Raw genomic sequence first — 13,158 nt, forward strand, 5'->3', positions numbered from 1 at the left:
AGTTGTAAGCTGAATCTATTCCCAAGTTTCGTCGTTGCTTTAACAATGCCCTTTTAGACAGGTCAGGCTGACTACTTAGTCTAGGAAAAAAGAATGCAATGATCACAAATACATTTTCTTTCAGGACCTTGCACCAAAGCTTGTTGTTCTCCTGAATCAAATTCTAATTCAACTTACCAAGAAGAGATACATTTGTTGAACGAGTGTCATGAATCTCAAGACTACAATTTTTATATTCTTGACTCGATCCAATGGTTTAAACTATGGCTGCGGTCGCGGTTACTATGATTATGGCCGTTGTGATGCGGATTATGGTTGTTGCAGTATGAATTATTTTGTGAGTAAAAACATATTTTTGACATCGATGCGGTTTGATGCGGTTGTGTTGCGGCCTGTTGTGGTCGATTCAATATCACACAACAATTGTGATGTGATACGGTTGTGACGATCACTATAACTACAATGTTGCGATCGCATCACGTGATGCCGTCCGCAATTTGAAACACTGTCTTGATCTATTAAGCAAATAAGATTAACTTAGGTTTCTTTGAAGCATATTTAACTACGTAGGGTAGAATTTTTGAAAACCCTTGTTTATCTTAATTATTCATTTATAAAATATTTGTATAAGAATAAGAATAATCAAGCCCTTATCCTATGGAGCACATCTGTTATCATACTTTTGTATCATTCCATGTACCATCACTTCTAATTGGTTGAAAAAATTATTTAAGTTAAAAGTGCTATTATTAAATATTTTTCTGGGCAATTGTTTCTCCTAACACATGGAGTGACACAAAGGAGTGAGACAACTAATGTATACCCTTTATCCTACTAGGTGAATTGACTTCATGGATCAAACAACGTCATAAATCATGTTTGTTGACAAAACATTCATGTCTTAGTATTTCTTAATCATTTCTTCTATGATTTTCCTCGGTCTCCTTAGGGGACATCTACTAGTCTCCTCTACACTTGCACAAACCACATAAGGTGTGATTCTAACATTTTTTTCTATTACTTCCACTTTTCTATAATAAGTTCATTTTTAATTCTATCTTGTCTAGTGTGTATATTCATGCAACACAATATTCTTATCTCTGCTATATGAAGTCTATTATCTTGATGGCATTTTATCGCTCAACAAGTTTCATATATCATTACAGGTCTTATGGTTCTTCAATGAAGTTTTTTATCACATATGACACATGAACCATTCCGATATTTTATCCAATCCGTTTGAATCCTATGGTTCATATCTCTATTAATTTTTCCATTGTCTTGCATGATTAACCAAATATACCTAAATTTCATCATAAATAAAATCATTGTAAATTAGCATAATAATGCTATGTAAAATATTATGTTACCAACATATGTGTCTTTGGCATACACAAATTTTTGTTGTATTTTAATTTGTTAAATTATTTTATATATAACTTAATAGTTGTTAGTATTAACATTGATTTAAACAATGCAATTGATATAACATCAAGTACTCATATGTTCTTCTTTAATTAATTAACCTAAATAAGTAATTTAGGATATTCTATTTAAATCCATGAAAATTATGTAAAAGAAAAAAAACTCATGTAACAACCTAAGTTGTGAGATTATCAATTGACCTAAGTTGGAGATTAACTCATGAGTATCTAAAAAAATGCCCGCAACAAGAACATGTAGAAATGACTCCCACAAATAGTGAATTAGACTAGATTCTTTTGTCTAAAATACAATAATAAATAGTAAACCAATCTTCAAAAATTTCATTTTATGATAAACTACTTATACAAATAAAAAAATACAGGAGAAAAAAATGCAAGATGGGTGGACACATGTATCTTGATATCCTTCTTTGGTTTAAAATTTTATTTTTTTAATTAAATATTTATATATTATATTTTATAATTATATATAATCTATTTTATTATTATCTTACAATAAATTTTAGTGATTTATATATAATGATAAATTTAACATGTACATAAACTATTATTTATATAATAATTATTTATATAGTGATTATTAAAAAATATAATTTTATACTTAAACTTAAAAACTCTTTAAAACCTATGAATACCAACTACATTCATGAAGTACCCACAAATGGTACAAGTAGACCTGTGAAAACGGATTATGCGGACGGGTTCGGGCTAGCCCGTTTTTGGTTCATGCTAAAGCTGGTCGGGCTAAAAAGCCCAGTTAAATTTTATGTCTCTTAAAATATAGTCCAAATCTACTAAAAGTGCGATGTGAGTTGTGACGGGCCGGCTTGGATAACTATTTTCTAAAAAATTAAATAAAATAAATGACATTTACTATTTATACAAAAAAAAACTATTCGAATTAAGCATTCCTATGGCAGAAATCTAGATTTATTAACTAATGTATACTAGGGGTGACAATTGGATGAGTTTGGATTTGGATCCTAATGGATGGATAGATATTCAACCCATTTTTTTTTAATTTGAACAAAACATTTTAGTAAAGCAATTTAAAGAAAAAAATTCTTTTAAATAATATTATTTAATAAAGCATTTTTAAATATCAATTTTAAAAAATATTTGTCTTAACAAACACTTTTCAAAAGTGTTTTTTTGATAAACAATTTTAAAAATGTGAATTCGTGAAAACTTTTAAAAGCACTCTTAGTAGCAAGAATCTCTTGTGCAACATAATTGGTAGGGGTGTAAAAGTCCGGTTCGGTTTTTGACGCAATTTAATGACTGAACCGAACACAAAGATATGGTTCGGTTCGATTAACCGCAAATTTTATTTAGGAATCAAATTGTTCATTAGTGGTTTGGTTCCGTAGTTTTTCAACTTATTTAAAGAAAATTATTTAAGAAATAGTTGAACATAATTTGCAAAGTGTAAAGTCAACTAAATGAATACTAAACACGTCAATAATAAAATATTTAATACTCTTTCTGTTAAAACAATAATAATTCAACATCTCAACACACTATAAACTTAAAATTTTAGTCCAAAAAATCTTCTAAAATGTTCAACAAAATTTAAGAGTGACAAACTTGGTTTCAATATTTTAGTCCAACAGTAACACCTAATACTCCACATCATTACTAATATCCTCGAGTTTTTTCTTTATTTTCTTTTAGTTCTTTAATTTCTTTATTTGATTAAATTCAGCTCTGAATAGTGACAAAATGTATACTAGTTTTTTTAGTTTTCTTTCTATCTTCTCAATGGATTGGTTATCCATCCAAATGGATATAATGGATGGATTTGAATCCATCCATTATCAACATCATTCTAATGGATGAATTTGGATGGATTTAATTTGGATGGATTTTGGATTATGAATAATTTTGCCACCCATATTTGGCACATTTGATTAAGCATGCTTGTCTCCATTCTGTTAACCTTGAGCAGCTTGAATTATTGTTGGCCAATTTCCTTGAGATAAACTAACCGTATACCTTGAATCTTCCCCACCTTGTTGAGTAGAGTTTGTTGTAGATGACATAGTCAATTTGTGAGTTACACACCTACTTCCTGGATTTAGGGAATTTCAATTTGAGTGAAGAAGCTATCTTGAATGTCTTGGCTGAATGTGAAAATCTTGAACATTATCTTCAAGGCCTTAGATTAATTCTTCCATTTATCTCCAAAGCTTTTGAGTGCAAACCGTACCCTATTTTTAAGGCATTGGATTATGCCTTTATCTATCTTCAATCTTCACACGTCCTTGACGATTGATGGTTAATTTGGAAGATAATCTCACAGCTATTCTTCCTTGATTTTAGGCTGGTCACTTTGATCATCTTTTGTTTGGAGACTTGGCTATGTTTTGAATTCCAACTTCAAACTCGTGCAATATCTTTCCCTTGGTGCAAATTGTGCCCCTTTGAACATGTGAGCTTGAACTTCCTAAGTTATAGTCATGTAATGTCTAGGGTTAAATATTGGCCAATAATGGACCATGTTACAAGAAAATACTAATCAAATTCAGGTGGCGACTAACTTGCGAACTGCAAGTTAGTTTGCTTCCAAGCGAACTATTTTTATAGTTGTTGGATCAAATGACCTTAATCTCATTTGTTAAATTTATGACCGGTTACTTTTTGTATTTTTAAGTCGTGATACTTCGGTAGACTTCTGTATGTTAAGAAGTCGGTTTCGGCTAAAACAGAAGTTGTTTTCGGTTAATACGACTTCTGAATAGAAGTCATTTTCAGTTAACACGACTTCTGAACAGAAGTCGTATTGGTATATAACGACTTCTGTGCATGAAATAAACAAAAGGCATTGAAGATCACTTGGTATATAGTTGTATTTTTAACTGTTTGGTTGTGGGTTTGAGCCTCATGTTCACCAATTTTAATTTATTGCTGTAAATATTTTTGGAGGAATTCATTGCATTATAATTTTGATTTTGGACTTTTAAACACCAGTTAATAATTATTAGTTATTTCTTTAGTTGATTTTTATTTATATGTTATGTAAAAGTAATATTTTTAAGTCATGTGTGATGGGATAATATCATTTAAAAAGCTTGTGATGGTTAATCCTCCAAAAATATTTACAACAATAAATTTAAAATGATGAACATGAGACTTGAACTCACAACAAAACACTTGAAGACACTAGTATTTACCATGTAATCTACAAATAATTTTATTTATTTCATGCACATAAGTCGTTATATATGAAAGATAACGCTATGTAGATCCTCCAAAATTAAAAAAACCATGATGCTTAATCTTCCAAAAATATTTAGAGCAATAAATGAAAAATGGTGAACATGAGGCTTGAACTCACAACCAAACAGTTAAAACTACAACTATACTAAGTGATCTACAATAACATTTGTTTATTTTATGCACATAAGTGTTATATACCAATACGACTTCTGTTCAGAAGTCGTGTTAACCGAAAACGACTTCTATTCAGAAGTCGTGTTAGCCGAAACTGACTTCCTAACATACAGAAGTTGTACTGAAGTATCACGACTTCTAGACACAAAAAGTAACCGGTCATAAATTCAATGAATGAGATTAAGATTATTTGATCTAATGGCTATAAAAACAGTTTGTTTGGAAGCGAACTAACTTGCAGTTCGGAAGTTAGTTGCCACCTTAAATTAAATTTCATCCTCTTGTTACATGAATTTAATTAAAACTAAAATACTTAAATATAATTAAATAAATAAACATAAATCTTAAGACTACATGAGAATTAAATTTTTATTTATTACAACTCATGAAAATAAAATTAAACTAAGCTAAAATAAATCCTAAGGACATAAATGCCCTCCCTCCTTATGATCCTCAGGGTCAATTGTGACCTTTGTGACCTTAAGGATTGATGATTTGGCCTAGATACTCAATGCTAGAACCTTCTTGGTTTCTCTTGCTCTTTGACTCAAAGGCTTCCCTAGGAGGTTTACATCAAAATAAATGTTGTGTTTAATGATTACAGGTGTTAGAATGGTAGAGAGATTTGGAAACTACTTGTTGGTCATTGGACATAATGCTCGCCCATCATAATAATTGTGTCCTCTTACCAAAGAAGAAGCTTATGTTATTGTGTTGCCAAAAAGCTCAAATCACCTTCTAGGGCTAATAATTCTCTTAGGAAAGCATATTAGACCATTTTTAGCCTTCGACCTTTTCATGATTGTTGCTACTTATTTTTAAGATTTAAACTTATGTTGATGCAACTTTGTCAACTTATATTATTTTAGTCAAACTTTATTAGGAATATGCTTTAATTTGAGGAATTTGTACTTTGCCTAGAAGTTTATTGATCGTTTTATTTTGGGTATAAAATATATTTTTACTTAGGCTTCATATAATAACATGAGTACGTAACATTTCTTACTAATTCTATTTCCCCTCCACACTCTTCATTTTTAGATCGTTTATTATTATGACTTGCATAGATTCCTCTTGTTGATGACTAGATCATTCAAAATGTATGTCCTTTTAAATCTTGGACAAGACATGGGGGACTCTTGTTTTCCATGTTCACCTATTTGTTTGCCTCCAACGTTTTTAAGTAATATTCTTGTTATATTAATATAGTCTCTTTCATTCATTTTGATTTTGTTACTAACCATTTGGTGGGTGTATTATTGAAAATTGATTCTCGCTATAAATTGGATATTCCAACTATTTATCGATCATATAATTTTGACTTAGTTAAAGATCATTTACCTTTGTAACAAACAAAAAAACATGAAGAGTAAAAGTTTATGTAATTTTCCCCTTATTTGATTCATGATGCTGTGATCCTATCACTTCTTCCATGATCACTTAACCATACTTCAGATCTTTTACTCTCCTACCCATGTCTATTTTTTAGACTTTAAATCTCATTCCCTCCTTGTGTTTCAATAAGGAGCCGTTACTCTCCTTCCTTTGATCACTCAAGTTTTGATTAGTAACATTTCTAATTCTATTGGTCTTACCTTTCTAATTTCTAATTTAATGACTTCTTCATCCGGTGAATTTGATTCAAAATTCTCTTGTTACATTCTCTGATTACCTTCTCTTTTCACTAAATGGTAGATACTAATGCTCCCATATAAGAGATCACTTTAATATCTGTTTGCGAGTTGAGTTTAAGAGAAGATGGAAGAGAAAAGAAAGGCATGGTGAATATGAAACACATGTAAAAAATAGTTCTGAAGCTTTACATTTCCATTATTTCTCCTTTAAAATCGAACATGCAAACAGACCCTTTAGAGTCATAAAAGATGTGCTAACATTACTTTAAAAATACAAATCTCTTCTGTATATAGATGTGCTACAAATTCATAAGCAAATAAAGTATCTCAATGGAGAGTATGAATTGCAATAATGAATACACATACATTTTCATTTTATATTTTCACAAAAAAAATGGCAAAGATGAATACATTTTCCCTGTGGAGCAAATCTACAATATAAGAGTAAAACATCCCAAAAATATTTAGAAGAAAAAGACAAACTAAAAGACTGTGTTACATGTTTCTTGTCTCTTCTCCTGTCTTAGTATTAAGAAACAGTTCTACTTTCAAACTAACTCCATTAGGAGTGGATCCCCTTCTGCCATTATTCTGATAAGCTTTATAAAATCTTGCTCACTTGACACATTCAATGGATGAACAGCAGGGACTTTAGCCGAATAAAGAGTGGAAGCATTAGTATGGGGATTTTGCTTGTAGATTGTTGTATCAAGAACAGAGTCAAAATTCTGTGGAGAATCCATAGAGACAAAGAACATAGGAATTGCAACCGTCTGATGGATATCTAGATTTCCAACTAGGTTAACAAGCTCAACAAAATCGCTGATAAAGCGTCGAGGAACGAAGAACACCTCAGAACTGCATATTAAGAGGTTCTTGTCATCACCAATTGTTTCTTTGTAACTGACTTGATATTGAGCTGGCATCATGCTAACAACCTTCTGTACCATGCTTGCTTGTTGTGATAACCACCGATCCGATTTGTCACTGGTTGATACTGAACTCCAAGACTCCGATACCTGGATCCCAGTGAATGTCAGAGAGAAAGATAGAGAGCTCTAATGATTATTTGAGTTAAAGCTATGCTTTTCAGCAAGCTATGTAATAGGAAAGAAAATAACATAAACAAAGGCCTTTAAAATAAGGACTTTATTTTGATCATAACATGAGATTCAGACTCTTCTATTTACATGATACCATATGATTGGGTGATAGTAAAAACCTATCTTTTTTAACTTCTTTTTGAAAAAAGTAGAGATATTTGTTTGATATTTTATGATTTTTTAAAACAACTTTTTCTTTTTCCATATTTTGTTCTTGTTTTCAAGAGTACCTCAGATAGATATCAACAACTAAATGATGGATCATATCAACCAAAAAGCATTCTCCAACCATATAGAATAAATGGGAAAAGAAGAAGTAGAACAACTTCACGAAAACTAGATTAAAATTTTAAAAACCAAACTAATATAAGAGGAAGTGGTAAGTATCTATCTTGCTAAGTACATAAGATTCCCATACTTCGGGTGAGAGAAAACACTTTCAGGAATACCTTATTCATGGCCCACAGTTTAGTTTTGTCTGCCTGTAGTAAGTTCCAGTAATTAAGAATAGTATTATCCTGTAGGAACAAAAATCCTTCTGCACTGCTAAACTGATCGAATATTTTTGGCAGGTACCTGAAAACAGGAAGAGGATAAAAATCAAAATTATATGAAGTAGGAAAAAGGTCAATCTGAATTATAGCTGTAGTTCCAAGAGTACTAGTCAGGTCAGTGCACTTTCATTCAACAAATAAATGCATTCCCGAGTCCCGACAATAATATTCAAAGAATTCGCTAAATTAGCATTTCCATATATTACCAGGGTGATAATTATCACTGTATCCAGACAATGATATTCCATGTCTATGTATGTTAACAGACATTCAGCAGATACAGGGGAACTTTCTGAATTTTTGTGTTGTTCAGGATGAGCCTCGGAAGTGGTAATTCAACAAATCATTATTCTGTCATTACCTCACCAACTTCCCGCTCCTCTTTTCGGACCAAGTTCTAATCAGTATCCATCTGGATCCCCAACCCATTTCACATTTGATGTAGACTCAACAATGAATCGCTTTTCCAAATCCTCTTATTATTAACCAATAAATTTATGGAGGTAAAAATAAATGCTTGACAATAAAAGAAGTAACGTTTCTGATATTCCTCTTCCAAAATTTCCATTGCTAGTAACTCATGCTACATAACATGTCATATGCTAAAAATAACATACTTAAAGTGATGTTAACTTGTATCCTGTCCATTTTCCGAGCATAATTCAGTTTCCACAACAACTTAAAAGAAAAGCAACTTTCTGGATATTACTTCATCAGATAGCCATTGGCTCAAAGCAATTACTTAAGATGGTTTCATTTTATTCTTCAATGAAGATCAAATTTTTATTTGTAGTTAAAAAGTTGACCTGATTGTAAGCACGCTTCTCCTTATTTTCAATGTTAAATAAAACCATCAACCCGTTCACATGTAATTGTGGGAAAAAACAGTATTCATTTTGGAATAACTACGACAAGATTACAGCAACATTTATAAACAGTTTATCCATAAAATAACAATGGTAACAAAAAAAATGTAAAATATAAGCATACTTACTTGTATGCTTGGTCCAAATGGCCCTCCTGTACAACAAGATCCATATCCTTCTTTTCCGACAAAATAACTACAGTTCTGAATATTCTTCCATAAAGCAACCTCCATTCAAGGGCTGTACGCTCCACAGGCCCACTGCAATGCAAGATAAGCACGACATTCCCAAACGTTTTCCTCCATCGAATTAAATTAGCAATCTCATAATTCACTGTTCCTGTTTCTTCAACCCCAAGATGAACAGATGGCAACTTCTGTGGTATAAACTCCCTTCGATCGCCATGACCAATATTTGCTCTTGGACGTCCAAGTTCCAATGACATCAACCTCGGCTGTTGATAACCAACAGCCAGCAAGTCCTGTAGCCATGCAGCAGTAAGTTTCACATCCTTCTCGGTCCAAAATCCCTCCTCTGCCATTGCATAGCTTAACTCTAAAATCTTTTCAAATAAATTATGCTTATTTGAACTCCATGAAACCAAGTACTTGATTAAACGACCGACATTCACATGAAGATCTTTCTCTTCTGAAAATGGATAGGCCTCAACCCTATCATATCTATGGACAGTCGGGGGATAAACTACAACAGAACCACCAACTTCCCAAAGAAGCCGCTGTCCCCAGTAACCTCTCAACACATCAGAAGCCATTGTGCTAACAGACACCGGAAGCATCAAAGCCCAAAATGCAGGAGAATGGTACATTGTATTAAAAGAATTAAGAGGCACCATCATACCCTGTGGCAACGCCACTTTCGGGGCATGCTCATCAAATCTAATATCAAAGGCTTCTAAACCCGATTTGCGGGTAAAATAAAACACGGAATCAACATCGGGAAGCCCATTTGATATCCCTTGCTGTATAAACTGCTTTCCACCAAACACTTCAGTGTAAAACTCTTCATGGCCAATTTCTCCTACATTCTCCAATGGCAAACCTCTAGGCCAAACGGATCGTTGCCCGAAATGGACATACGGATTAACAACAGTTCGGTTGAGATTATCATGACTATACTGCAACACTACCTCTTGTCTAGAACCTTCCCCAATCAATTCAACATCAAAATGCTTACCCAAATCCCCGTCAATCACATCCCCTCTATCATCAAAATCAAAGATCTTCTTAGCACCATGTTGAATTGCAAACAAATACCCAACGCTTTTCCTAACATATGAATCATAAGGAAGATAATCAACAACCCTAAACCCCAAATTAGCTTGTTCATCTAATGACAAGAATATTGCACCTTTCAACTCCCAATCCAACGGCGTTCGTGAATTCCCGATCGCCAGAACCTGCCAACCCTTAATCCTCACCGCATTCCTCAACGAATCCGATGGGTAACTCGAAACAGAAACCACGATCCATCGCTCCGTTCGAAAGTTCGTGAACTTTGAGGTCTTATCAGTGATGGGGTGGATCTTGTTCCAATTGATCTTAGGAAACGCGATCTTCTCAAGCTCCTGAGCTTGCTTCTCGAAACAAAGCAGCGCGGCGGAGTAGCCGGCGTTGCGGAAGAAGAAAAGTCCGACGACGGTTGCGATGAGGACCAAGATAGCAACGATTTTGTAGAAATTCTCTGATACCCATGTTGAGAAATCAAGATTCTTGGTCTCTGCGAAACGATTTATGGGAAGAGTATTTCTCAAAAAGGGTTTTTGAGATTTGGGTGTTGAACGTTCTTGGACCAACATTTGAGTATTGTTCTAAGTGTTAAATTGAATTCAAAAATTGTGTGTTAAGCTTGATTTGAACATAGTCAAATTCACACAATCTTCTTCTTCTTTTTCTTCTTCTACCAGCATTAATAAAAAAAAAATGAAACAGCAGTGTTTGTTTGTGACAACTGACAACTACTATGGACTCTTCTGAAACGTGTGTTAAGGGAAAACAATAACTTTTCTCACCTTTTTCCCTTTAAATTAAGGTTGCTACCGACATGTATATGGTTGAGTGTGTCGGTTCGTTCCTTAAGCTTCAATGCAACTGCAACTAGTTTGGTGTGCTGGAATCTTCTTGTTGTCAAAAATATAATATTAAACAAGTTTATTTTTCTAAGTTGATCCAAGTGAGAAGGGATTTATAATGAAAATGATTTAAATTTCGTAGCCATGTGATATTGCTTCTATAAAATGCCGTTTGGTGCTGGAAAATGGACTGATTAGGTAATACTTTACATTATTGTATTAATTGCAATTATTAAAATGTTATTTAACTGCAACAGATGGAACTTGCATCAGGACTAATTAGGTAATACTTGGTTTCCAAAGTTGAGATTACTTGTATGGTAACCCACTTTTGATTGGATTCTTCCATCATACATGGTTATTGGTTAACATGTCTTTTTCAGTTTAATTGATGATGCCTTTCCATAGGATGTAATTTTACAAAACTAGTAACTGGTAATTTAGTCTATGGTATGCAAAGATACCAAGAAACTTTAGTATGTTGGAAACTTAGACCCTCATACGGTTGTAAAGAAGTTTCAGAAAAACAATGTACATGTGTCTTAGTTTTAAAGTTCAATGAGAATCCACTTACTTCAACTTACTCATTATCTTAGTTATCAATTTTATTAACATCTAATGGTTTGGATCTATTCACTAATTAAAATCATTGGATTTCCCTAGAATTGATGACTAAGATGAAGAGTAAGTTTAAATTTACTTTTGGAGTAAGTGGATATCTCCTCTTTAAAGTAAATACATTATGTTTTTACCATCTTATTAGAAGTATTGGCTCGATAAATTAGAATAATTCAAAATAATATATATATTTTGAGTGATATCAAGCATATTTTCTCATCTTTTTTATAAGGAACTAATCTATTTTTGGTACGCGATTGTCTCTTCTAATAAATATTACTCTTAGGAATCAATAATACATATAAATCACTCATTTATATTATACATATTTAAATTCCTTCTAATAAATAAAAATCCATTTTCACATTGAGGTTTGGTTATAAAATATATGTCCACTAATAATCAATAATCACAAACTTTAACTCAAAAATAGTATTTTTGTACAATATCTGAATAATTGATATTTAATCTCTATGCTTAGCCTTCGAATGTTGAATAGTACTATTTTTAGACAATTTAATAGAGCTAATATTATCAAACCGAATAGAAATATTATTTTCAAAAATAGAATAATCATCTAATTGGTATTTTACTCAAAACATTTGTGGACAACAACTTGCACCACCAATATATAGCTTCAATAGTTGATAGAGAAATTGTATTTTATCTTTTGCTTGACCAAGATATCATGTTTGATCCTATAAAATGACATCCAGCACTAATAATTTTCTCTCAACTCATATCTTTATCAAAATCAGCATAACAGAAACCAACTAACCTAAAATCTTGGATTTTCTTATAAATAGGCCATAATTAATTGTACCAATGAGATACCCTAAAATTCTTTTATAAGACTTAAAATGAGATAATCTAAGATCTGCTTGAAATTTAGAAAATAGAAGGACATTATATTGAAAGTCAGTTCTACTAGAAGTGAAGTACAAAAGTGATTATACATGCCTTTATAATTAGTTTGGTCGACCTTTTTACCTTCCTCGTCTTTGTTCAAACCAACATATAGGTGCAAGGGAATACACATAGCTTAAAATTTTCCATTTTGTATTTCTTTATAAGCTCATTGGTGTACATCTACTGATGTATGCAGTCCGATGATTGTCATACGGTTCGTTTTACCTTAAAAAGTGTGAGGCGCTATAACTAAATTATGCTTCTCATTCAAGGTAATTCATAACAAAGTGATTGACCTTGAGAAATTACCTACATTGCAAAGAAAACTTATTGTGAATTTGTGTGAGCTTGAGATGTATATCACTCCTTCTTTCTTTGACATAATGGTTCATCTAATCATTCATCTTATTCAAGAGATACAAATATTTGGTCCTTCCTATGTCATGAATGTATCCATTTGAGAGTTATATGAAGACATTAAAAGGGTATGTGAAAAACCAATCAAGACTAGAGGGTTCTATTGTTCAGCGATATATTATTGAAAAAA

The 13,158-nt window shown here is 32.3% G+C and overlaps 1 protein-coding gene across 1 annotated transcript; it reads right to left on the reverse strand.

The window, feature by feature from the left end:
* On the reverse strand, nucleotides 6,783-10,993 carry LOC109347517 (probable glycosyltransferase STELLO2). The gene is made up of 3 exons (XM_019587415.1): nucleotides 9,124-10,993; nucleotides 8,025-8,151; nucleotides 6,783-7,491 (listed from the first exon to the last, which is right to left on the reverse strand). The coding sequence occupies exons 1-3, from the start codon at nucleotides 10,809-10,811 to the stop codon at nucleotides 7,021-7,023; spliced, it is 2,286 nt and encodes a 761-aa protein (XP_019442960.1). The 5' UTR covers nucleotides 10,812-10,993; the 3' UTR covers nucleotides 6,783-7,020.

The sequence above is a fragment of the Lupinus angustifolius genome, chromosome LG05, assembly GCF_001865875.1.
Source record: "Lupinus angustifolius cultivar Tanjil chromosome LG05, LupAngTanjil_v1.0, whole genome shotgun sequence".
Classification (NCBI taxonomy): Eukaryota; Viridiplantae; Streptophyta; class Magnoliopsida; order Fabales; family Fabaceae; genus Lupinus; species Lupinus angustifolius.

What these genes read in the sequence shown, in the direction of transcription:
- LOC109347517 (XM_019587415.1), bottom strand. Translation starts at nt 10,811, where the DNA reads ATGTTGGTCCAAGAACGTTCAACACCCAAATCTCAAAAACCCTTTTTG. An exon ending in CATTTGGACCAAGCATACAA is followed by an intron (nt 8,152 to 9,123) that starts GTAAGTATGCTT and finishes TCCTGTTTTCAG; the next exon opens with GTACCTGCCAAAAATATTCG. An exon ending in AACTGTGGGCCATGAATAAG is followed by an intron (nt 7,492 to 8,024) that starts GTATTCCTGAAA and finishes ACTGGGATCCAG; the next exon opens with GTATCGGAGTCTTGGAGTTC.